The sequence below is a fragment of the Schistocerca gregaria genome, chromosome 9 (assembly GCF_023897955.1).
Source record: "Schistocerca gregaria isolate iqSchGreg1 chromosome 9, iqSchGreg1.2, whole genome shotgun sequence".
NCBI classification, from domain to species: domain Eukaryota; kingdom Metazoa; phylum Arthropoda; class Insecta; order Orthoptera; family Acrididae; genus Schistocerca; species Schistocerca gregaria.
The window spans coordinates 82,593,369-82,619,999 of record NC_064928.1 but is presented as its reverse complement, the minus strand read 5'-3'; the positions used below and the strand labels follow the sequence as shown (position 1 = coordinate 82,619,999).

The window sequence follows — 26,631 nt, the reverse complement described above, 5'->3', positions numbered from 1 at the left end:
AAAAACAAATTTCTCACTTCCTGAACTATGTGTTCCACAATGATACCACTTTGCTATACATTTGCATCCTATAGATGCTATCTGGAAAATACGTTGCAATTTGACTGAGGAGTAAATAAGTGATGAATTGGTACATCATGTCTGATGATACACTTTTACTGCATAAACGTTGAAAATGTGGTAAGCCATAAACTTTTTCTCCCATTTTTTTTGTATTCCAGTGTTCGAGATGCACAGTTTGGAAAAGGTTCAAAATTACGTTTAAAAGTTGTTGCAAGTGGTTCTGTGCTCTCATTCTTAAATATGGGGTGAATACAGCCTGGGTAATTTGCACATAGTTAGGATGTCTCACTACATACACGCAGTTTATCGCTCTTATGCTTGAGTTATTATGATGAGCAGGCTATGACATTATTTTATGTTTCTTAACTTCGGTTAATGATCGTATGAAATATCGTAAAATATATTTTTGGTGTCCCTGGAAGCCGTTAAATACACATCTGCAAGTGAGAATGGGTAACCATTTTAGCTGGTTGGCAATAGAGATATGTGTACGGTTACAAATCCAAGGTTCTAAGTTGGGACCAAATAAATAAAGCGTCATTTATATTCACTCAGTATTTTTTTTTTATTTTATTATGTAGATCGACGAAGCACTACATTTTATGCGTTGATTGTGGGACGTATGAGGTGAAATTACGATGACTGGCGCGCGTGGATTGATGTGTGTGATGTCGGCGGTTGTTAAGATGAAGGGGCAGTTGAGTTTCCACCTGCAACAAGAAAGAGCATAAGTGAGTTTGTAAATTTAAAAAAAATAGTGTGACTTTTTAACTGTAGCTATTGCATAACAGTAACTACTATACATGAGGTGTACCAGAAATACTTTTACAACATTTGGAAGCGAATTACTCAGTCTTCAGTCTAAAAGCAGAAGAATATTTTGCAGAGAGGTCAGAATAGAAAAAAAAAGTCTCCTGCCCTTAAGTACGCGTCGTTGTATATAATCCTCATTCTACCTTTCAGACCAGGCGCCGGCGGCGATTTCAGACTGTGTTCGAGATGGGAATGCATGTGATTGCCTGGTGCGTCCGCATGATATCTCACTCCCTTCTCAATGAGTGTCCCAACCAGTTCTTTTTCCTTTCTCTTACAACATTCAGCAGACGTCTTCTCTCACCAACCCTGTTATACGTGGTGTTATTCTACGTATCGCACCACGTTTTGCAGATGCTGTGTTCCCTAACAAAGGGAAATCCGGAAGTATCTCCCTAGTTTCACATCATGAGTGCTGTAGATATCAGCGTCAGTGATGCTGGCAAACGACAGAGGCTGAACGAAGTCCTATCAGACTGTATACCGAATCTGCGGCTGGGTTAGCCTACTCCTGCAATCACTTGATTTATCAGCCCCGGATAAGGCTTCGGACACACTGGGCATTTGGGGCAAATTGTATTATTTTTCCGGAAACATACGGTCTGTGGGCGATAGACTGGCTAATGGCCACAGTGATGCGACAGAGAAAATCGTTACTCGTTTTTTCTTCTGTGCTGGCAACGCTAGTGTGCAATCACCTCACACCGATCAGCAGCTACGACAAAAATTGCACACGAAAATAACAAAGGTTTTCCAAAACGCATTACAGAGACGTTCGTTTTCAAATGTAGTACTTACTTGTGGTAGTGAGTATGAACGTAAATTAAGTCATTTACAATACAACTGGATGAGTAGAAGACAGACGACGTTTGAAACATCGTATTGCGTTTTGCAGAACAGACATATGGTGTGAAAACCACAGTTGCAAAACGGGCTTGCCTACACGGATCTGTCGCTTTGACTTTGATCCTACTATTGGGCCTTTCTTTTAATGCTACCACTACATCTTCTATATACAGGTTAACAGTAGGGGCGAAAGACTGCGCCCTTGTCAACACTCTTTATAATGTGAGCACTTTTTGGTCTTTCTGTCTTATTTTCCCTTTTGATTCATTCACATGCGATATATTAAACTTCTTTTCCTGTAGCTGAGGCCTACCTTCCTGAGAATTTTAAATATATTGCACAATTTTACGTCGCCAGTCGCTTGTACTAGACTGACAAAGCGTATGAATGGGTGGTGATTTTTGTTAAGTCTTACTTCCGTTATCTAACCATCACCTTTCCTAAAACCGAACTGATAGTCGTTTAACAAATCCCAAATTTTATTTTCCGTTATTCTGCGTCTTGTCAGTAACTTCGATGCATGAGAATTTTTCGCTGATTGTGTGATGTCGGGTGGAAATTAAGCCAGAACATACTGATTTGCTTCGCCATTAGCGTTTAAACGAGGTAGCCCTAGTTAAAGTGAGCAAATTTGTCGATTTCACAATCCACGCTTGCCATTATAACCACATAGACGCACGCAATGTTATGTTGGACTAGTCTTCGGCGGAAGATTCGTGCACAGTCGGCCCACATCAGTGTGTTGCTTGGTTTTTCTGTGCGTCTAACAGTATTTTAGCAAACAAATGGTTATTTTACTACCTGATGTTTGTTGCATGGTTGTAACTGCACCACGATATGGATTAAGTCTATCAGTATCGACTACTCATTTTGTGTCTTTGCGTCCACTCTTCAGTACCTGACTTTCTGCCAAGGCGAAAATAAAGATTAATGGCTTGCTTGAGTAATGCATACTTGAAGGTACTAACCTACATTAAAAACATAAGTAAATACTGGTGTAGCGTTGGTCTGTAACCTACCATCAATCATCAATATAAGTCTCTGTAATTATACACCCAAAACCCTACATATACTTCGCGAGTAACTGTGGAGTGTGGGGTAAGTGGAGGGAAGATTTACCTCTGTTCTTTCCTGTTTCATTCACGTACTGAGCAGAGCAAAAAATGACTATCTACATGCTTCTGTGCGTCCCCTAAACTCATTTATCCTATTTTTGTGGTGGTCTCTACACGAAGTATACGATGCCAACAAAAGTTCAGTGCAAACTTCTTCGAATACAGCTTCTCTACATTTTACCACCAAAGTTTCGCGAGGTCTACATTGTTTTTCCTTCAATGATCAACATTTGAATTCCTCGAGCATATCTATCACACTTTTGTGTAGAGTACACCGACTTATGACGATCATACCAGTTATGATTGCAACAGGTTTTCTTTTCGTGCCTGCTGTCATAACTGCTTGATTTTATATGTGTAACTATCAGTAGAGATTCCAGCCTGAAATACCTCCAACAGCACACTCTGCTGCACTAGATATTTTGGTCAACAAATAAAATGAGCGGAGTGGGGGAGGACGTTATGTACAACTAATGTAGAGTTAAGACTAAGATACACTGTAAGTATTCGAGAACTAACTCAAAGGGAGCACAATCAGAACATATTTATTTTGCAAACAAAGCCGCAAGTTCAACTAAATAACTAGGTATAACAATTAGGAACAACTTAAATTGGAAGGAACACATAGAAAATGTTGTGGTGGTCTAACCAAAGATTGCGTTTTATTCGCACAACACTTGGAAAATGTAACAGACCTACTAAGGAGACTGCCTAAACTACGCTTGTCCGTCCTCTTCTAGAATACTGCTGCGCGGCATGGGATCATTACCAGATAGGACTGACGGAGTGCATCGAAAAAGTCCAAAGAAAGGCAGCACGTTTTGTATTACCGCGGACGTGATCCTCTCACGAAATTCCAATCACCCACTTTCTCCTTCGAATGCGAAAATATTTTGTTGACACTCACCTACATAGGGAGGAACGATCACCACGATAAAATAAGGGAAATCAGAGCTCGTCCGGGAAGATATAGATGTTCGCTCTTTCCCCGCGCTATACGATATTGGAATAATAGAGAACTGTGAAGGTGGTTCGATGAACCCTCTGCCAGGCATTTAAATGTGATTTGCTAGTATCCATGTGGATATAGGTGTAGATGTAGTTACTTAACAGACTCCTTCAAAAAGGGATTTATTGCAACACTGTATAAGTGCGTATCCAAAAGACGCAAAAATCAAACAGGTTGACGAATTCGTCTAGAAGTAGTGTAGGTGATCAGTTTGGCAACAGTCTGTTAGTTTTTCTGCAGTAGCCCTGGATAATGGCTGGAGTGAAAGGGATGGCCTTGGTTGGGTGGGAAACCTGCATCGATCAGAAGACACATGCAGACTGAATGAGACAGGGATGTTGGACTATTGAGGAGTAGTTGGTGAAGTAGGATGAAGAGACAGTAAACTGAATGAACGATCGTGATACCAATGGACTGTTGAAGGGCAGACTCTCTTACCAGAGATGGTGTTCAGTGCAGCAGCGACTTGTAGCCCAGGCCGATGGCTGGAGCTGCGGCGATGGCAGGCACCGCTGTCTTGATCACCGCCGGTGTCTGCAACAAGGCGACATGTTATGAGCTCCCTGTGATGAGTTACCTCGCTTGCATCGGTGGGATACGTTATGGATTGTGGCTGGCGTCCAGTTTACAAATAAGGTGTATCCACTGGTCGGGTTACATATGTTTTTATCTACGTGCACATCTAGCAGTAGCGCTCTGACTAGCCATGAGCAACATTCTTGTTCCCGGCTTCAATCACAGACACTTTGAAACGTCCCCTTTAGAAAAATTATACATGACTGTGCTTAAACTGACACACAATATTTTTTTTAGCGCAACGCAATCTGACTTTCAATAATCCCTACAAAATAATGGCCCTGACTAACCTTAACCTATACCTATCATGAATCACTTACCTCACAAAAAATCTTCGTTACTCGAACTACTGCAATACAGCGAGCGCCACTACTGCCAGCTAAATAAAAGATTCTAACTACAGGAGGCACTAACTACTAATAGGTATAGTTAGCAAATGAAAGATTTTGATACAGAACAAATAATGTATTTACCTTAATAGTCATAATATATATAGCAGTTCATGACATCCATTCTTACAAATGTACTGTTTCTGATGGACACACCTCCAGATTATCCATTCTCAAAAATCCGCCATCGTACTTCCCCACATCCACCACTGCTGGCGGCTCACCTCCAACTGCGCAACGCTACGCGCTGTTAACAGCCAACTGCCCAACACTACAATGGCGAATATTACAACAATGCCACAACCAGCCACAGACTGCACACAGCACAGCCAGGGATTTTCATACAGAGCGCTACGTGGCGTTACCGATAAGAAAACCTAAACAGTCTACTTACATGGCTGTTGATATACTTTCCGGGATGTGAGGTCGTGGTCCAAGAACTTTTTCTGCTCCTTACGTTTCGTCCAGGACTGCGCTGGAGCAGAAAAAGTTCTTGGACCACGACCTTACATCCCGGAAAGTATATCAACAGCCATGTCACCCGATCGTGAAAGCCTTCATTCTACAGTCTACTTACAACTTATTGAATGTGGGACAGAAATCACGTGCAATTGTGGTCAAAGACTACTCATATAAGTTACTCTCGTTCTGCTAACGGCATACTATAGGTCAGCAATCGCTTCCCTAAATCTGATCAAGAGGATTTTATGAAGGCAGTGTCGTATTTTACAGTCCCTGAGAACACTTGTTCATTGGATGGGCTGTAAAGATCTCAGATATAATAACACTAGTAGCACATATTTGAAGTCTTTCGTTGTATGTATACACAGCCATTTGATAAGAATTCCAAACACTAGAGCTGTGTCTGTTTGCGTTACAGATCTACTGGACTTTTGGAGAGCTGACTCAAAAATCTGTCGTCCATTTCTCTTCTACTGATGTGCCGTTGATGTTCCATTTCATATCGCTTGTTAGTATTGTCCCTACATATCTAGATAATATGGTGGGCTCCAGATATTTGTGTGAGGGTACTGGTGTGTAGTATCTATAAGTGGTTGTTCTTTGGAGGGCGACAATGCCCAATGGCGCAGAGAGTCGCAAGTAGAGGCAGTTGTTGAGAGGCTGTGGAAGGTGTAGGCTGCGTGAGCCAAAGGCGCTTGCGTAGCGAAGGATTTGTCTCTCTGTTTAATACTAGTGGCACACAGTCTGAATAATAGTGTGTTTATGTTTGTGCAGTGTGATAAAGGAAATAAATTAAATTTTACCAGTTCTTAATGCGTCTCCATCAGTTAGTACCACACCATTGCATTTAACAATGAGCGAAGTCTCGATATACACGGTCAACTACAACAAGAGGATTGTAACATAATAATAATTAACTAACCTATATAATCACCAAGGGGAAGGGAGCTTTTATTTGGAACAGGTATTGTTACTGTATGTATGTACTGTATGTAGCCTCCCCCCGATGTTATTCAATCTGTATATTGAGCAAGCAATAAAGGAAACAAAAGAAAAATTTGGACTAGGTATTAAAATAGATGCAGAAGAAATAAAAACTTTGAAGTTCGCCGATGACATTGTAATTTTGTCAGAGACAGCAAAGGACTTGGAAGAGCAGATGAACGGAAAGGACAGTGTTTTGAAAGGAGGATATAAGATGAACATCAACAACAGAAAAACGAGGATAATGGAATGTAGTCGAATTATGTCGGGTGATGCTGAGGGAATTACATTAGGAAATGAGACACTTAAAGTAGTAAAGGAGTTTTGCTATTTGGGGAGCAAAATAACTGTTGATGGTCGAAGTAGAGAGGATATAAAATGTAGACTGGCAATGGCAAGGAAAGCGTTTCTGAAGAAGAGAAATTTGTTAACATCGAGTATAGATTTAAGTGTCATGAAGTCGTTTCTAAAAGTATTTGTATGCAGTGTAGCCATGTATGGAAGTGAAACATGGACGATAAATAGTTTGGACAAGAAGAGAATAGAAGCTTTCGAAATGTGGTGCTACAGAAGAATGCTGAAGATTATATAGGTGTATCACATAACTAATGAGGCGGTATTGAATAGAATTGGAGAGAAGAGGAGTATGTGGCACAGCTTGATAAAAAGTAGGGGCGGCTGGTAGGACATGTTCTGAGGCATCAAGGGATCACCAGTTTAGTATTGGAGGGCAGCGTGGAGGGTAAAAATCGTAGAGGGAGACCAAGAGATGAATACACTAAACAGATTCAGAAGAATGTAGGTTGCAGTAGGCACTGGGAGATGAAGCAGTTTGCACAGGATACAGTAGCATAGAGAGCTGCATCAAACCAGTCTCTGGACTGAAGACCACAACAAAAACATCATTGTTACTGATCAGGTGTCATCGAGAGCTCTGGGAGCCAGTACTGTGAAATGTATTAGGACGCTATACATTGCTTCTGGATTGTAGACTACGTTATCTAAATGCAGCCAAGAAGATTTTTTTTATTATATTGGCTCTCGTTACAACAGTATATCTCGTTTCAAATCCTCGTTTGTTCTACTTATTCAGTGAACGTTTCCTTTAACTCCATTGCTTTGTGCACAGAGCCACATGCGATACATGGCCTCATATGTGCAGCTGGTGACCCATAGGAAGCGGGTAGAAGAAAAAATAATTACTTTACGAGGCATGAAATATTGCCTACTACAGCTTCAATAGATGTTCGTGAGAGAGACCAAGCAATGTTGGGGAAGTTGAAAGGGACAAGAGAAGTCTACTAGTATCAAGCATAGGCCTCAATTTGAGGAAGAAATTTGTAAGAATATACATTTGGAGTAGAGCATTGTGTAGTAGTGAAACTCCGTTGCTTTGCCAATACAAGGACAGAAGGTAATCCAAGAATTGGAGATATGGTTCTACAGACGACTGTTGAAAGCTATGTGGACTGGTAAGGTAAGGAATGAGGACGTTCTGAAACTGATTACTCACCTGCTCGTGGATGACCTGGGGCGGCCCCTGGACCAGCTGGGCAGGGGGCTGGATGAGGCGGGTCTGCACGATGGGGGGAGGCTGGATCACCTGCCTCTGCAGCACTGGGGGCGGCTGCACCAGCTGGGTGGGTCCGGGCACCACTCGGGTGCGTACCACAGTGGCTGGAGCGGCGGCGATGCCGATGGCGGGGGCGGCGGCGATGGCGGGGGCGGCGGCGATGGCGGGGGCGGCGAAGCTCAGGCCTCCAAAGCCGCCTCCCAGGCCGCCGCCGTAGCCGCCACCGTAGCCGCCGAAGCCGCCTCCGTAGCCTCCCAGGCCGGCAGAGAAGCCTCCCAGGTAGCCCGGGGCGGCCTTGGCCTTCGCTTCCGGCTCTGGGACTGGGCTGCACTGGGCTGCAGCCACCAGGGCGACCGTCAGCTGCCATCAAGACATCACAGTGTAAACACCTACATAGCAGGCATTCAGCTGAGAAAATACTAGTTTCCTACCATGGAGTGGGACAGTAGCAAACTGTTATTGTTCGGACAGGAGTCCATCTTGGCAGCTCGTGATCTACAGCTACATCTACGTCCATTCTCTGTGAACCAGTATGAAGTGCATGGCAGAGGGTGTACATACGAAGACATCACAACCCTTAGCTATAGCTGAGGCTTCTGCATGTCCTGAACAAGGACCTGCGCCTCAGTCTCCCAACTGTGGCTGTATCTTTCATCAAACCACAGCGACAAAGTACTGCCCTCCTAGATCAAAACAAGACTGTGACAGGCACTGAGTTCTTCATCAATTTGAATACCTTGAGCATACAAAGCGTATTCAATACCTAACATCATTTTGCTCTTGAGCAATCTTCCATGATGAATCAGGACAGTATTTTCTAAGCAGTCATCTTTGTACCAGGTATACCAGTATGAAATGACTGTTAAGATATAAATGTGTCTATAGGGAACATTTGTTATGAACAAGCCTTAATTTCTTTTTATTTGCTTGATACGACATCTGTCAAAGATGTTTAGTATACATCAAGTCATGGAACAAACAACATCATGTGTTTTCATCGTATTAACAATGCCGAATTTTGTACCATAAAGTGATGATTTGCGGAAAGCATTAATTTTTTGTTTTCATTTGAAAAAAAGTGCTGCAGAGTCGCATCGAATGCTTGTCGATGCATGTGGTGATCATGCTCTATCAGAAGCAACATGAAAAAGATGGTTTCAACGGTTCACATATAATGATTTTGATGTAAGAAATGAAGAACGTGGAAGACCACCAAAAAAGTTCGAAGACGCCGAATTGCTAGCAATATTGGATGAAGATGATACTTTGAGTTATAATCAAATGGCAGCAATGCTAAATGTAGCACAACAAACAATTTCTAATCGTTTGAAAGCTATGGGAAAGATCAAAAAGTGTGGAAAATGGGTGCCACATGAATTGAATGAAAGACAGATGGAAAACCGAACAACCATTTGTCAAATTTTGCTTCAAAGACATGAAAGAAAATCAATTTTGCATCGAATTGTCACTGGCGGTGAAAAATGGATTTATTTTAAGAATCCTAAACGGGAAAAATCATAGGTTAATCCCAGACAGCCATCAACATCGACTGCAAAACCAGATCGATCTGGCAAGAAGACAAAGATCTGTGTTTGGTGGGATCAGAAATGTGTGATGTAACATGAGCTTCTAAATCTCGGTGTAACTGTGAATACTAATCTCTACAGACAACAAATGATCAATTTGAACTATACATTCATCGAAAAAAGACCAGAATGGGCCAGAAGACATGGCAAAGTAATTTTTTTACACGACAATGCACCTGCACACAAAGCAAAACTGGTTCAGCACACAATCAAAACACTTGCCTGGGAGCTGCTACCCCAGCCGCCGTATTCACCAGACTTGGCCCCTTCCGACTACCATTTGTTTTCATCAATGGGACACGCATTGGCTGAGAAACACTTCGAGTCCTACAAAGAAGTCGAAAATTGGGTGTCTGGTTTGCTTCAAGAGACGAACATTTGTATTGGTGTGGTGTCCACAAACTGCCAGAAAGGTGGTCAAAATGTATAGAACGCAATGGTCAGTACTTTGAATAAAATGTTTTTACTTTGCAGTTCAAAATTAGTGGTTCATTTTCACACAAAAACGCTCATTTCATACCGGTACACCTGGTAGGCTATAGTTTTTCCAGAATCTTACCAATGAACCGAATTCCTCCATTTACTTAACTTACATCTGAACCTACACAGGTTGTTACTTCCAGAGATTTGTGTGACATGACTGATTCCAGTTGTGAGTCACTGATATTACAGTCCTAGGATTCAAGGTTTTTTGTTGTTGTTGTAAAACGCACAGTTTTACATTTGTGGACACTATAAACATAGTGCTGATATTCGTTCCGTATTGAAACTGTAGTATCGTCCAGAGATCACGTTGCCACACCACACTCGGCAAGGCATATCAATAACACGTATGTTAGCAAGGGCTACAACGAAATATTGGAGGCACTCGTGAAGACCACTCCTACCTCTCAGCAACAGCAGCGGCCTCACGCTGAGGTCAACATAGTGTCGAGGACGCAAGTCTCGAAGCCTCTTCTACAGCAGTGAAACTCCTCATGTAGGACAGTGACAGCTGTTACAGTTTCAGATGAACTTGTACTGTTGTGAAAGTTGAACAGTTCACTAATTAGTGGTGCAAGTAATGCTTTCATACTCCATCTCAGTTGTAAACTGTGCATTACTCTGTGGCCAAAAAAGTGTGTCAAAAGTTAAGTAAGTCTTTTAATCGTTTATGTGATAAACTGAACTCATGTCTCGTATTTTGTAGTGAGAGCAATCAAAGAACCCACAGTTACGGCTGGACGGAAATAGCTTCGTCTGCTAACAACAGAAATTACACCAATATCTGAGTGAGTTTTCGTAATGTTATTCTCTCACGTGCATATTCGTTACTGATAACGAAATCGTATGCAAAAATTATAAGCTATAATTAATATTGTTAGTCAAATCAAGAACGTGAAAGGTCACAAGATACTTCCCAGAGCTACTACTGAAGTTGCTTCTTTCATTCACTGTCCACCCAAGATAACATGTTGCGTCCTCCCTATCAAGACGGGGGATAAAAGAAACACTTAATGCACGATCTTTCTGTGATCTCCAGTGAAATGTGAGGTACTGTGCTGATTTATTGGATGAATTTGTATGAGTGTTCTCTGTTTTTCCACCGCCAAGTCAGACGCTCTGGCTTAAACGCAGAACGTGTACGCCTTTGATTCACAACGGAATTGTATCACAGTCTCGGATTATCAGACGCAGACAAGCTTTCCTGCCATAAATATGTTTTGCTTTAGATTACCTTTTCAGTTTCTAGGAGGCATTCTTCACGATTTAATCACATTGGTTATTGTTGAAAATAGCACAATGACTCACGTTGTTAGATTCTATGGGTACATATCAAAGGTCACAATTTCGAACAGCATTGCATGCATGTTTCTTTCGAGCCTTGTTGATGCGTTGACTTCTGGTTAAGCATCAGCTGATTTTGCCAGTATGCTTTATGTTTCTGGTTAACAATGCGACGTACAATGGGTTCTGTTTTCCACCTTCCCAAATAAAATAAAAAATCGGCTATCAAGAAATGAACCTTTACGTTGGTAGCCAGCTGTGTTGGTGACAACTGAGGCGGGCAACATCCTGCTGTGGCAGTGAAGGTGAGAGTCCCACTTCCCACCATCTACGAGGCCACTGGAAACAGAATACCAACTAGTTGGAGTATCCGAGGTCGCTAACGCACGCCTGGTCGCTTTTAGTTTGGCCCTGACGTAGGTCGTTAGAGAGGTGGCTGTGAAAGATGTTTAGCTCATTGCAAGAGAAGAGATGGTGGCTTTTAGTTGACGATTATTAGTTACCACGGATGTCATATGTATCCAAAGTATTCCTTCAAAGATGTGTGGTGTGAAAGGATGAGACATACTGTTCAAAGTGGTCTATCGAGCAACAGTATCTTCGGGAGACATTGATTGTGATTTAACACTGGAGTCAACGCTTCTCCTTACATTCAGTACTTCTCTACATGATGAACCAAGGAGGATCAATATTATACAGGCAGTAGAGGATTGCAAGCAGGATATATTGATTTAAGTAAACAGTGGTTGGAAAAGAGCATTTAAGGCAGTAGTATTGAATACTGAGTGAGCTAAGCGACTGAAGCGCTAGCGTTTCGTAACAGACAAATGACTGCCGCATTCCAGTTGTTGTCGCTAAGTCGAAAAACAATGCACTGTCATCCGTGAAGCGTCCACCATTACCAAAGTTTGTTATTGGTTGACGAGATAGAGAATTCTTCGTTATAGACATTAGCAGACATACACGGTGTTCCAAAAAAGTGTGTCCCGTATTCCTACAGGAGAGAGTACAGCTGTAAGCTAAATACAAGACTTATCAACATATTCTAGGAAACAAATGCTCTGCTTCACAAAAAATGTGAAGCTCTCCAAAAAAGAGAAGGAGGAAATAAATTTGAAGGGTTGAGAGGCTATGTAATGCTGTTTCAGCGGTACCAAAATCGAGTCAAATTAAAAAAGATTGGTTGGCATAGGAGTCCATGGATAGTCAGGCAGCAGTTAGAGTTGACGGTAAATTGAGTTCATGGGAGAGATTAAGATATGTGAACACAAAATAAGCAGTCTTGCATATGCGGATGACTTAGTTGTGATGGCAGATTCGATTGAAAGTTTGCAAAGTAATACTTCAGAACTAGATCAGAAATGTAAGTACTAGCGTATGAAGATTAGCATCTCCAAAACGAAAGTAATGTCAGTGGGAAAGAAATATAAACGGATTGAGTGCCAAATAGGAGGAACAAGGTTAGAACAGGTGGACAGTTTCAAGTACTTAGGATGCATATTCTCACGGGATGGCTACATAGTGAAAGAACTGGAAGCGAGGTGTAGCAAAGCTAATGCAGTGAGCGCTGAGCTACGATCTACTCTCTTCTGCAAGAAGGAAGTCAGTACCAAGGCTAAGTTATCTGTGCACAGTTCAATCTTTCGACCAACTTTGTCGTATGGGAGCGAAAGCTGGGTGGATTCATGTTACCTTATCAACAAGGTTGAGGTTACGGATATGAAAGTAGCTAGGATGATTGCAGGTACTAGTAGATGGGAACAATGGCAGGAGGGTGTCCACAATGAGGAAATCAAAGAAAAACTGGGAATGAACTCTATAAATGTAGCAGTCAGGGCGAACAGGCTTAGATGGTGGGGTCATGTTACACGCATGGGAGAAGCAAGGATACCCAAGAGACTCATGGGTTTTGCAGTAGAGGGTAGGAGGAGTCGGGGCAGACCAAGGAGAATGTACCTGGATTCGGTTAAGAATGATTTTGAAGTAATAGGTTTAACATCAGAAGAGGCACCAATGTTAGCACTGAATAGGGGATAATGGAGGAATTTTATAAGGTGGCTATGCTCCAGACTTAACGCTGAAAGGCATAATCAGTCTTAAATGATGATGATGAGGAAGAGGAGGAGTCCACTTATCAATATGACGTTACGCCCCGTCTGGCGAGGATGCATGTACTGATTCGCTAGAGAAGGGTGTCGTGAAGGCGTTATGTCCTCTCCAGAGGCTAGGAGACCCACAAACGTTTTAACAGTTCTTTCGTAACCAGATTCTAGAACTGGGAATGGGAACCTCAGAGCCGGTCCCACACATGTTCCATGGGGAACAGATCTAGAGATCTTACTAGTCACGGTAGCACCTCAACACCACGAGCACGGTTCACACAGACATTTGCCATTTGTGTACGAGCGCTGTCGTGTTGGAAAGCGGCGCTGCGACAGCTGTCTCATTAGAGGTGACACGTGAGGCTGTTGTGCAGAGTTCCCTCAGTCACAGCCAACCATGCCTTCAAGTCAAACCCAGTGGTACCTAAAAGCATGATGCCAGATGCAACACTGCTACGACTCTTCAAAGAATTGGAAGAACTGCACATCTCTCCAGTTCGCCGCCACACTCCCAGACTATGCTCATGTGGGGCAGTATAAATCGGCAATTCGTCAATGGGCCACCATTCATCAGCAGTCCATGCCTTCTGATCACTGCAGCATTCCCGATGCAGCTGTTTGAGTTGTGGCGTTAACTACACCCTACGAATGGTCTGTAGGCCCTAATCCGACAGCTGCTGGTCACCAACGTTTGCTCAGTATGAATCAGAATGTTGTAGGGAGTCCATTGCTTGTTCACTGGCGGTAGGGGATGATTTGAGGGTTTGTGATGTGCTTTGTGCACGATACGGCGGTTCTTCCTTGCCGTGGTCAATCGAACCCTTGACAGCGAGTATGTCTGCCCTCACACTTCCATGCAGCCAGTGTCAGGCCACTCTCACGTCCGAACGTCCCACAAATCTGGAGAGTGCACGGTTCAACTGGCCGGCCAAATGGAGAACCACAGTACAGCCTCTTTAAAACTCTGCCAAATGCTGATTACGCTGTCTCACACGAGTATGTATCACTTCATGCCCTTGACAATGATCACGCAATATATAACGTAGCTCATGTACTTCAGACACCCTACCATGCCTTGACAGGAAAGCTAAACACGAGCAGCGCTAACAGATTCTGAAGGCCGTTGTTCCAGTCACAGACAATTGTAATTGTAATCATTTGCATACCCGCCGATGTTGTCTACAATGACGAAGAAGATACAGTGAATTCTCCTCTGTGTCTTCACTTGTGAGACAGGGCATATGTAAAGGGTGTTTTTACGCGACTCGAGGTTAGTAGTCAGTGCTGAAGGTTGACTTTCTGATTATGTCCATTGCACATTTCTAATTTCTTCTATTTGCCTTTGTTGTAAGTCCTCCGACTATACAGTTGTTAAAAAGTTCTGCAAGGTTCGCAGAAGAGCTTCTGTAAAGTTTGGAAGGTAGGAGACGGATACTGGCAGAAGTAAAGCTGTGAGTACCGGATGTGAGTCGTGCTTCGGTAACTCAGTTGGTAGAGCACTTGCCCGCGAAAGGCAAAGGTCCCGAGTTCGAGTCTCGGTCGGGCACACAGTTTTAATCTGCCAGGAAGTTTCATATCAGCGCACACTCCGCTGCAGAGTGAAAATCTCATTCTGTATACAGTTGTTGTCTGGCGTAGCACTAACAACCACCTTCCAAAGTTGCCAATTAGTTCTTTTTATTTTCTTTCTTTATTTGGTTTTCGATCATCAGTCTTTAACTGTTTTCATGGGGCCCGCCACGCTCTCCTGTGCCATTTTGTCATTTCAGAGTAACAGATGCAGCCTACGTCTCCACTACTGGCTGAATTTATTCCTGTCTCTGTCTTTCTCCACACTATTTACCCTCTACAACTTCCTGATGTTTTAATAGATGCCCTATCATCCTGTCTCTTCTTCTTGTCAGTGGATCTGCAGAGAACGTCCTCATTCCTTACCTCACCAGCTCACGTAGTTTTCAACAGCCGTCTGTAGCACCACATCTCAAATTCATCGATTCCCTTCCGTCCTCCTTTTCGCAAAGCAACCGCGTTTCACTACCGTGCAATGCTGTGCTTCAGATGCACATTCTCAGACATTTCTTCCTCAAGGTCTATGCTTCATACTAGTAGACTTCTCTTGGCCATGAATGCCGTTTTATGGCTTCTTTGCTCCGTGCGTCATAGATTATTTTACTGCCTAGATAGGGGACTTCCTTAACTACAACTGCTTCGTGATCACCAGTTTTTACGTTAAGTTTCTCGCTGTCCTCATTTCTACTATTTCTTATTACCGTCGTCTTTCTTTCGTTTACTCTCAGTCCGTATTCCGTACTCATTACATTGTTCATTCAACAGATTCTGTAGCTGTTCTTCAGTTTCACTGAGAATCATCAGCGAGTCTTACCATTGATGTTCCTTCATCACGAATATCAGTCCCACTCTTGAATCATTCTTTTATTTCCGACATTCCTACTTTGATATGTCTATTGAAAAGCAGAGGCGAAAGACTACATACGTGTTCAAATGGCTCTGAGCACTATGGGACTTAACATCTGAGGTCATCAGTCCCCTAGAACTTAGAACTACTTAAACCTGAATAACCTAAGGACATCACACACATCCATGCCCGAGGCAGGATTCGAACCAGCGACCGTAGCGGTCGCGCGGTTTCGGACTGAAGCATCTAGAACCGCTCGGATACCACGGCCGGCGCTACATACGTGTCTTACACCCTTTTTTATCCGGGCAATTCGTTCTTGCTCTTCCAGTCTATCGCTCCCTGTTAGTTCTTGTACATATTGTATGCTGCCAGTCTTTCCCTACACCTTTCCTCTATTTCTGTCAGCGTTAGGAATATTTGGCGTATTTTACCTTGCCGATCGCTTTTTTTGAAGTCGAGGGATCGTATGAACGCGTCCTGTCTTTTCTTCATTCCTGGTTCCACTATGAACCGCAACGTCAGAACTGTCTCTTTGGTGCTTTTATCTTTCCTAAAGCCAAACTGATGGTCATCTAACACATCCTGAGTTTTCTTTCCCATTCTTCTGTATATTATCCTTGTCATGAACTTGGATGTACGACCTGTTAAACTGACTCTGTCATAATTCTCCCACGTGTCGGATCTTACTGTCATCAGAACTGCGTGGATGACGTGTGATGGTATATCGCCACGGCCGGTCCCGGCGGAGGTTCGAGTCCTCCCTCGGGCGTGGTTGTGTGAGTTTGTCCTGAGGGTAATTTAGGTTAAGCAGTGTGTAAGCTTAGGGACTGATGACCTTAGCAGTTAAGTCCCGTAAAATTTCACACATATTTGAACATTTGAATGGTACATCGCCAGTCTCATACATTGTACAAATCATCGCGATTAGTCGTATTGTTGGCACTTCCCGGCCCATGATTTTAGAAATTCCGATGAAACATTATCAATCTTTTCTACCATATTTGATCTTAAGCCGTCCAAAACTCTTTCATATTCTAACACTGGCGCCTCTATTTCTTCCACGTCGACTCCTGTTTCTTCTTCAATCACGTCATCGGACCTCGTCATTGAGGCCAATTCGTACGTATCGTCTTGCGGTTGTGCTGACACCAGAATGTGGTATGAGATTCCACGGAGTGCGCACAATGTAAATCGAGATATGAAATACTGGTGTTCCGTGCGGGAGATAGCAGGTACGGTGCTCTAGTGTTGTTCAGCCAACGGCGTTTATCACCAGGCACGTGTTGCATACGTCTCCTACGGCAGTAGCTAATACACACCGTTAATGTGTGGCGCATTAGTCGTGAAGGTTCAGCAGCGTGGCCTCCCCCTTCACCTGACCGCAATTCCCGCCATCAGGCAAGCCTTTAAGCTAGCATCTGGTATCACCCCTGGCTGATTTCTCCTTCTTTTTGCACTGCAAACATCATGAATAATTGTCGCTTATAGGCGTCTTATGAGGCGAGGTAGATGTGGAAGACGTACAGCGGCTGAGTCTGGCCTCATTAGGGCAGTACGAGAGCCGAGTTACTTCAGTCTACTTGGCGGCGGCCGCTCTTAAATAACTGTCAAACAGGAGCAGAAAAACCGCGTGGGTGAGACCAGTTCGCATGTGAGCTGCTCATGAACAGTAATAACTCCGGTGGGTTATCTGAGACCAGATGCGATCGGCTGGCAGCCGGTAAATCGCGCAGCATTCTGGGCAGCTGGTCGGATGTGTAAAGAGCTAGGCGGTCTGTCGTAAGGAACGGCTGACCAAGGCGGGTGCAGGCAGCCTGGAGTCTCGTGTTCGATACCATAGCGCCGGAGAGAGAGAGAGAGATCGCACGTGTCTGGCACGCGTATGGCTGGGTGGGGGAGCAAAGGCAGAGACACACAAGGGCGACACGAATTATTAGAAACTCAGACCAGGACTAGTTTTGAAAAACATCTAAATGATTTTATTGTTTCGCAAAATATCCCCAATTAAAGTCAATGCAATTTGGCTTTGGGTGAAACCAGTCCATAAAGCCATGATCCCATTGTTCCTCAAAGACTTCACTGATCAGGTTTTTACATTGCTCTACTGCTTCATCTGACGAAGAAAAAATGAATCCAGGGATTACATCTTTTAATTTTTAGAAATAAAAAAATCAGAAAGGGCTGTATGGTGCGAGGTCAAGGATCTGACTATTATCGCATGCAAATACTCAGTTAATAGTTGTGTTGTGTGCAAAAAATGGCTCTGAGCACTATGGGACTTAACAGCTATGGTCATCAGTCCCCTAGAACTTAGAACTACTTAAACCTAACTAACCTAAGGACATCACACAACAGACAGCCATCACGAGGCAGAGAGAAAATCCCTGACCCCGCCGGGAATCGAACCCGGGAATCCGGGCATGGGAAGCGAGAACGCTGCCGCACGACCACGAGATGCGGGCTTTGTTGTGTGCGTCTGACGCATTGTCGTGATGGAAAATGGTACTTTTTTTCTCTAAATTTTTCATCATTTTGCGGAAAACAGACAATTGTGTAGTAAAGATGGGTCTGTCTTCTAACGCTATTGTAGCAATGCGGCACCTTTTAGAAAAAAAAAGTTGCTACCATCGTCTTACCCTCAATGCTAATCCGTCGTTCTGTTGTAGTGAAAGTCTCATTGATGAAATTGTTCTAAATTAATTATTCAGCAAACCTGCATCTGAGTGCGTCTCTCAACTTGTTTCATACACTCCTCCATTTGGCCAGAAATGTAACATGTATTTGCCTCTGCAGTAACATTTAAGAGAATAATGCAGTTTGTCCAATGTCATTAAGATGAACTCGAAAATTAATTTTTGGCCCTGATGTTTACTTGGTTCTGTCATTGGTGGATATCTACATCTACATCTACATCCATACCCCGCAAGCCACCTGACGGTGTGTGGCGGAAGGTACCCTGAGTACCTCTATCGGTTCTCCCTTCTATTCCAGTCTCGTATTGTTCGTGGAAAGAAGGATTGTCGGTATGCTTCTGTGTGGAGTCTAATCTCTCTGATTTTATCCTCATGGTCGCTTCGCGAGATATACGTAGGAGGGAGCAACATACTGCTTGACTCCTCGGTGAAGGTATGTTCTCGATACCTCAACAAAAGGCCGTACCGAGCTACTGAGCGTCTCTCCTGCAGAGTCCTCCACTGGAGTTTATCTATCATCTCCGTAAGGCTTCCGCGATTACTAAATGATCCTGTAACGAAGCGCGCTGCTCTCCGTTGGATCTTCTCTATCTCTTCTATCAACCCTACCTGGTGCGGATCCCACACTGCTGAGCAGCATTCAAGCAGTGGGTGAACAAGTGTACTGTAACCTACTTCCTTTGTTTCCGGATTGCATTTCCTTAGGATTCTTCCAATGAATCTCAGTCTGGCATCAGCTTTACCGACGATCAACTTTATATGATCATTCCATTTTGTAGCTAAATGATAAGGGATCTATCTTTCTATGTATTCGCAGCACATTACACTTGTCAACATTGAGAGTCAATTGCCATTCCCTGCACCATGCGTCAATTCGCTGCAGATCCTCCTGCATTTCACTACAATTTTTCATTGTTGCAACCTCTCGATATACCACAGCATCATCTGCAAAAAGCCTCAGTGAACTTCCGATGTCAACCACCCGATCATTTATGTATATTGTGAATAGCAACGGTCCTATGACACTTCCCTGCGACAGACCTGAAATCACTCTTACTTCGGAAGACTTCTCTCCATTGAGAATGACATGCTGCGTTCTGTTATCTAGGAACTCCTCAATCCAATCACACAACTGGTCTGATAGTCCGTATGCTCTTACTTTGTTCATTAAACGACTGTGGGGAACTGTGTCAAACGCCTTGCGGAAGTCAAGAAACACGGCATCTACCTGTGAACCCGTATCTATGGCCTTCTGAGTCTCGTGAACGAATAGCGCGAGCTGGGTTTCACACGACCGTCTTTTTCGAAACCCATGCTGATTCCTACAGAGTAGATTTCTAGTCTCCAGAAAAGTCATTATACTCGAACATAATACGTGTTCCAAAACTCTACAACTGATCGACGTTAGAGATATAGGTCTATAGTTCTGCACATCTGTCCGACGTCCCTTCTGAAGACGGGGATGACCTGTGCCCTTTTCCAATCCTTTGGAACGCTTCGCTCTTCTTCTAGAGACCTACGGTACACCGCTGCAAGAATGGGGGCAAGTTCCTTCGCGTACTCTGTGTAAAATCAAACTGGTATCCCATCTGGTCCAGCGGCCTTTCCTCTTTTGAGCGATTTTAATTGTTTCTCTATACTTTACTCTACTACTCATTTTCATATTCAATTTAAACAAAGGAGTTGGATTACGATTCAGGCCATTAGATATAAACTCACTGTTGATCTCAATACATATATTATAAAAATTTTAGGTCATACACAAAACCTACCGTAGCACGAAACACTCTTACAAAAAATTTTAGCAAACGCTTTCTGTGTCAAACCTTGGACAAAAATATCCTAACTCTCAATATTATCTAACAAAACCAGATTAAAATCATTAAACAGGGTGTTACAAAAAGGTACGGCCAAACTTTCAGGAAACATTCCTCACACACAAAGAAAGAAAATATGTTATGTGGACATGTGTCTGGAGACGCTTACTTTCCATGTTAGATCTCATTTTATTACTTCTCTTCAAATCACATTAATCATGGAATGGAAACACACAGCAACAGAACGTACCAGCGTGACTTCAAACACTTTGTTACAGGAGATGTTCAAAACGTCCTCCGTTAGCGAGGATACATGCATCCACCCTCCGTCGCATGGAATCCCTGATGCGCTGATGCAGCCCTGGAGAATGGCGTATTGTATCACAGCCGCCCACAATACCAGCACGAAGAGTCTCTACATTTGGTACCAGGGATGCGTAGACAAGAGCTTTCAAATGCCCCCATAAATGAAAGTCAAGAGGGTCAGGAGAGCGTGGAGGCCATGGAATTAGTCCGCCTCTACCAATCCATCGGTCACCGAATCTGTTGTTGAGAAGCGTACGAACACTTCGGCTGAAATGTGCAGGAGCTTCATCGTACATCAACCACATGTCGTGTCGAAGTTGTAAAGGCACATGTTCTAGCAGCACAGGTAGAGTATCCCGTATGAAATCCTGATAACGTGCTCCATTGAGCGTAGGTGGAAGAACACTTAAAACGAGCTCTAACATGGAAATTAAGTGTTTCCGGACACATGTCCACATAACATCTTTTCTTTAATTGTGTATGAGGAATGTTTCCTGAAAGTTTGGCCATACCTATTTGTAACACCCTGTATATATTCTCTGATTTACGTGCTAAGGTTTGGTCTGGGGCAGCGAGCGCGACCTACCTTGCGGTTGGCAACTACCGACTATATTCTGGAGCTACATTGATCAGACCTTAGCACATACCTTTCAGTAGCCTTAGACTTTGTTCTAAGGACCCTTTAAGCTGACTCACTTTTCTCCACAGCATTATTACCAGTAACGATATTCCAAACCCAATACGAAGGTAGAATTCATTGCCATTGTCAGTTTGCACGAGGCCTTCTTTTGGAAAACTCCCAAAATCAAAGGAAGGCTACAACGATTACTAGCTTCCACCAGTTAAATTACCTTCCGCAGACCACACGACAGAAACCAGCTTCTACATCGGTTATTAAAGCGCGCCGCTTTGCCACAGCCATATGACAACTTCAGTTTTTGACTGAGAACTGTAAGCAGGAGTGCAACGAAGTGTGTCGCTTTACTAACCGATACAGACACTATTTTCTATTGTGCGATCTGAACATGCCCATTTGTTGTTGTCGTTGTCGTGGTCTTCAGCTCAAAGACCGGTTTGATGGAGCTTTGCATCCTACTCTGCTCTGTGCCTCTTCATCTCCGAGAAACTACTGTAACCCACAGCCTTCTGAATTTGCTTGGATGAATTTATCTGTTGGTCTCCTTCTACGATCCCCCCCCCCCCCCCCCGCTTCCCTGCAGTACTATTGCTGATCGCTTGATGCCTCAAAATGTGCCCTACCAACCGATCACTTCTTCTAATCAGATTGTGCCACCAATTTCTCTTCTCCCCAATTCTAGTCAGTATCTCCTCACTAGTTAAGTGATCTACACAACTAATCTTGAGCATTCTTCAGTGGCATTTCAAACGCTTCTATTCAATTCTTGTCTAAACTGTTCCGACCGCAGTGGCCGAGCGGTTCTAGACGCTAAAGTCTGGAACCGCGCGACCGCTACGGTTCGAATCCTGCCTCGGGCATCGACATGTGTGATGTCCTTAGGTTAGTTAGGTTTAAGTAGTTCTACGTTCTAGGGGATTGATGACCTCAGACGTTAAGTCTCATAGTGCTCAGAGTTGTTTGAACCATTTCAACCATCAATTCATTTCTTGCGCTTCCATCATTACGTAATGATGAGAATTGAATGTCTCGGGGAATATTAATCATAACATCTATAATCTCTGTACGTGTGTAATACGTTCCTACCTTCTTTCACTTGTTTGCCTTATGTGTTTTATGTACGCGTAGGCTATCGCAGCCGTTGCCACAGTTATTAAAATTCTTCTGAGTGTCTGGCCACATCGTCCACGTGTAAAATTCTCCGACGTTTGGGCCACTGCTTTTTGCAAAAACAGCCAGTGGTAACAGTGTCCAAAACGACGTAAAATTAGCACTTGGACAATGCGGTCATGTAACCGGAACAATTCTACTGATTATCACGGCAAGCCCAAAGAGTTGTCTCTGTTATAGTTGCCAGCGTTTCGTAGCGGCCTAGTTCCCCATTCCAAAGCAAAAGGTCGCAATGACGTGGCCAGTATGTGATTGGGACGGATCTCGAATTCACTGTCACAGAACTACCGCAGGCCGGAGTGGCTGTGCGGTTCTAGGCGATATAGTCTGGAACCGAGCGACCGCTATGGTTGCAGGTTCGAATCCTGCTTCGGGCATGGATGTATGTGATGTCCTTAGGTTAGTTAGGTTTAATTAGTTCTAAGTTCTAGGCGACTGATGACCTCAGAGGTTAAGTCGCATAGTGCTCAGAGCCTTTTGAACCATTTGAAGCATCAATTCATTTCTTGGGCTTCCATCATTACATAATGATGAGAATTGAATGTCTCGGGGAATATTAATCATAACATCTATAATCTCTGTACGTGTGTAGTACCTCCCTGCCTTCGTTCACTTGTAGGAGTTACGTGTTTTATGTACGTGTAGGCTATCACAGCCACAGTTAATAAAATTCTTCTCGGTATGTGGTCACATCGTCCTTGTGTAAAATTCTCCGAAGTTTCGGCCATTGCTTTTGCAAAAACCGCCCAGAGGGTCATATAAACGGAACAATTGTATTGAATTATTTATTACAGCAAGCCCGAGGAGCTGTCTCTGTTATGGTTGCCGGCGTTTCGTGGCGACCTAGTTCCCTATTCCAATGCAAAAGTTCCCAGTCACGTGGCCAGTTTGTGATCAGGACGGCTCCCGAATTCACTGTCACAGAACTTGCAGACCACTCGCTGGACGCGACTTCGTGTCAGAAGTGACCTTCCTGAGGACCATCCCGTATGATCCCCACATTATCTTCAATTGTTCCTACAGTCTAGAAGTGTTAATATATGTTGCGTACATAGTTCCGCGTAGTCAGCGCGTACACAACTTTCCCACTAGAGCGCGCCCCGCTAAGTACAACAGCGCAGGCGCAGCGCTCGTCCGTCTCCGCACTACGAGATGGCGCTGCCATAGAGACGGACCAAATTCTGCTTCCGCCGATCCGCGTATTAATATGTAACGCAGCCTCACGGATCACACTCGCGCAGTGATACATAAACGCGCGAGGTATTGTAACGAGTGTACAGATCTCCGATTAGCCTGTACCAGACTGCATTTGTCTGCAACAGTCTGTGCCAGTCTGCATTAGTCTGTGCCAGTCTGTACGAGTTCTACATTTGCCTATACCAGTATATAGTCAAGTTTCAGTATGCGCCTAATAAGATTATCAATTCCTGTACATAGCCATGAAGATACTTTTGGCAAGTATCAGAGATATATGTGAGAATTAGATGAACGTACCAATACAAAAGGAACTTCAGATTTTCAATTGTAAATAGCATCCAGAAGCAAGTTAAGGAATTTTTATATGTGTGAAAATTAATCAAATTAATCAAGTTGGTCACCGTCCATCGGCTACTCTAGGCGTGCATGCGGCATTTATATCATCTGACCTGACGGCAAAAGGCAAACATGCCACGATAAGACCACGAGACACATTGCTGACACTCGCCTACTTCGTTAGAGCGACAAGTCAAATAATCTGATGGTGTGTGTACTGAAGGTCTTACAGTACGCACACCACAATATACTGCAGTGGCCCGTATACTCACTACGATGATCTTCATGGTCTCGGAGCTACACTGCTGTGCAAGGACGCGGTGCAACTGTTGCTCCAGCCACCGCGTGGGCCCCCCTTTATAGCTGGACAGACGGGGTGGCTCGTGCAGCCAGATTCCCACCCCGCAGTCCCTGATTAGCATCGCGCTCTGGTCACGCCGCGCACCGCCCGCTCACACACCATGGGCGGCCACGGCTTCGCTCGCCGCCACGCGGTTCTGCCCTACCCCACCTTGCCCTGCCCGTTCCTGTACAGTCTCTCTCTCTCTCTCTATTTTCTCCTTTTTTTTCCCAGTCCCCTCGCAGTCGGCGGGGCTGCCTTACGCGTCTCTGGCCGGAGAAAGGAAAGCGGCAGCCGGCGCGACGAGCTATTGCGTTACGGCGCGGCGCTGCACTCGCCTAGCATTTCGTAATTGTCTCCGCGCGAAATACCGATCACCCATATCGCCGCTCATTCACTTCGCGGAAGGGAACAGGCTTACTCTTAACAACACTTACATGTGCAACACTAGTCACGTCCAAAGTAGAGCCCTACAACATCTGCGCACCTCTCCCATCGCTAGAAACATCTTTTATAAAACATACGCACGTTTCAGAGTGTTCATTATTACCACATTTTTTTCCCCTCAGAACACAAACATGTCAAAAATACACTCCTGGAAATGGAAAAAAGAACACATTGACACCGGTGTGTAAGACCCACCATACTGGGCATGTGGGAGGCCGGGTGGACGTACCGCCGAATTGCTCAACACGTGGGGCGTGAGGTCTCCACAGTACATCGATGCTGTCGCCATTCGTCGGCGGAAGGTGCACGTGCCCGTCGACCTGGGACCGGACCGCAGCGACGCACGGATGCACGCCAAGACCGTAGGATCCTACGCAGTGCCGTAGGGGACCGCACCGCCACTTCCCAGCAAATTAGGGACACTGTTGCTCCTGGGGTATCGGCGACGACCATTCGCAACCGTCTCCATGAAGCTGGACTACGGTCCCGCACGCCGTTAGGCCGTCTTCCGCTCACGCCCCAACATCGTGCAGCCCGCCTCCAGTGGTGTCGCGACAGGCGTGAATGGAGGGACGAATGGAGGCGTGTCGTCTTCAACGATGAGAGTCGCTTCTGCCTTGGTGCCAATGATGGTCGGATGCGTGTTTGGCGCCGTGCAGGTGAGCGCCACAATCAGGACTGCATACTACCGAGGCACACAGGGCCAACACCCGGCATCATGGTGTGGGGAGCGATCTCCTACACTGGCCGTACACCTCTGGTGATCGTCGAGGGGACACTGAATAGTGCACGGTACATCCAAACGGTCATCGAACCCATCGTTCTACCATTCCTAGACCGGCAAGGGAACTTGCTGTTCCAACAGGACAATGCACGTCCGCATGTATCCCGTGCCACCCAACGTGCTCTAGAAGGTGTAAGTCAACTACCCTGGCCAGCAAGATCTCCGGATCTGTCCCCCATTGAGCATGTTTGGGACTGGATGAAGCGTCGTCTCACGCGGTCTGCACGTCCAGCACGAACGCTGGTCCAACTGAGCCGCCAGGTGGAAATGGCATGGCAAGCCGTTCCACAGGACTACATCCAGCATCTCTACGATCGTCTCCATGGGAGAATAGCAGCCTGCATTGCTGCGAAAGGTGGATATACATGTACTAGTGCCGACATTGTGCATGCTCTGTTGCCTGTGTCTATGTGCCTGATGTTCTGTCAGTGTGATCATGTGATGTATCTGACCCCAGGAATGTGTCAATAAATTTTCCCCTTCCTGGGACAATGAATTCACGGTGTTCTTATTTCAATTTCCAGGAGTGTAGTTTTGCGTCACCCCGGTTCTCAGAACTCCTGAAGATAGACGTCGACTGTGGATATTATATCACAGACACAGTCCATTTGGCTGTTCAGAGAGCTGGGTTGCGCTCGGTCTAAGCCGCCTTGTCACGGTCCAAATGGCTCTGAGCACTATGGGACTTAACTTCTAAGATCATCAGTCCCCTAGAGCTGAGAACTACTTAAACCTAACTAACCTAAGGACATTACACACATCCCTGCCCCAGGCAGGATTCGAACCTGCGACCGTAGCGGTCGCGTGATTCCAGACTGTAGCGCCTAGAACCGCTCGGCCACTCAGTCCGGTGTTCACGGTCCGCGCGGCTCTCTCCGTCGGAGGTTCGAGTCCTCCCTCGGCCAAGCTAGTGTGCGATGTCCTCAGCGTAAGTTAGATTAAGTAGTGCGTAAGTTTAAGGACCGATGACCTCACCAGTTTGGACCCATATGTCCCACAAATTTCCGATTTCCAAACCGTTCAGAGATGACTCTAACCCCTCCCAAAGATGTAATCATGCATGAGCAGCGCCTATTAGGCGGAGGAGGTCTGGCAGCCGATCAGTTCCACTCTTTCCACCAGGAAGGACGTACACGGCTCGTGTGGTCTGTAGTTCAACCATGCCAGACGGTTAATAATGTGGTTCGATCGCGTCCGCAT

At 44.6% G+C, this 26,631-nt stretch overlaps 1 protein-coding gene across 1 annotated transcript; it reads right to left on the bottom strand.

Annotated features, from left to right (window-relative positions):
- Nucleotides 1-614: 614 nt before the first annotated feature.
- LOC126292128 (cuticle protein 79-like) lies at nt 615-24,203 on the bottom strand. Its single transcript, XM_049985961.1, has 4 exons — nt 24,133-24,203; nt 7,771-8,190; nt 4,285-4,380; nt 615-773 (listed from the first exon to the last, which is right to left on the bottom strand). The coding sequence occupies exons 1-3, from the start codon at nt 24,145-24,147 to the stop codon at nt 4,297-4,299; spliced, it is 519 nt and encodes a 172-aa protein (XP_049841918.1). The 5' UTR covers nt 24,148-24,203; the 3' UTR covers nt 615-773; nt 4,285-4,296.
- Between the last annotated feature and the right edge of the window lie 2,428 nt (nt 24,204-26,631).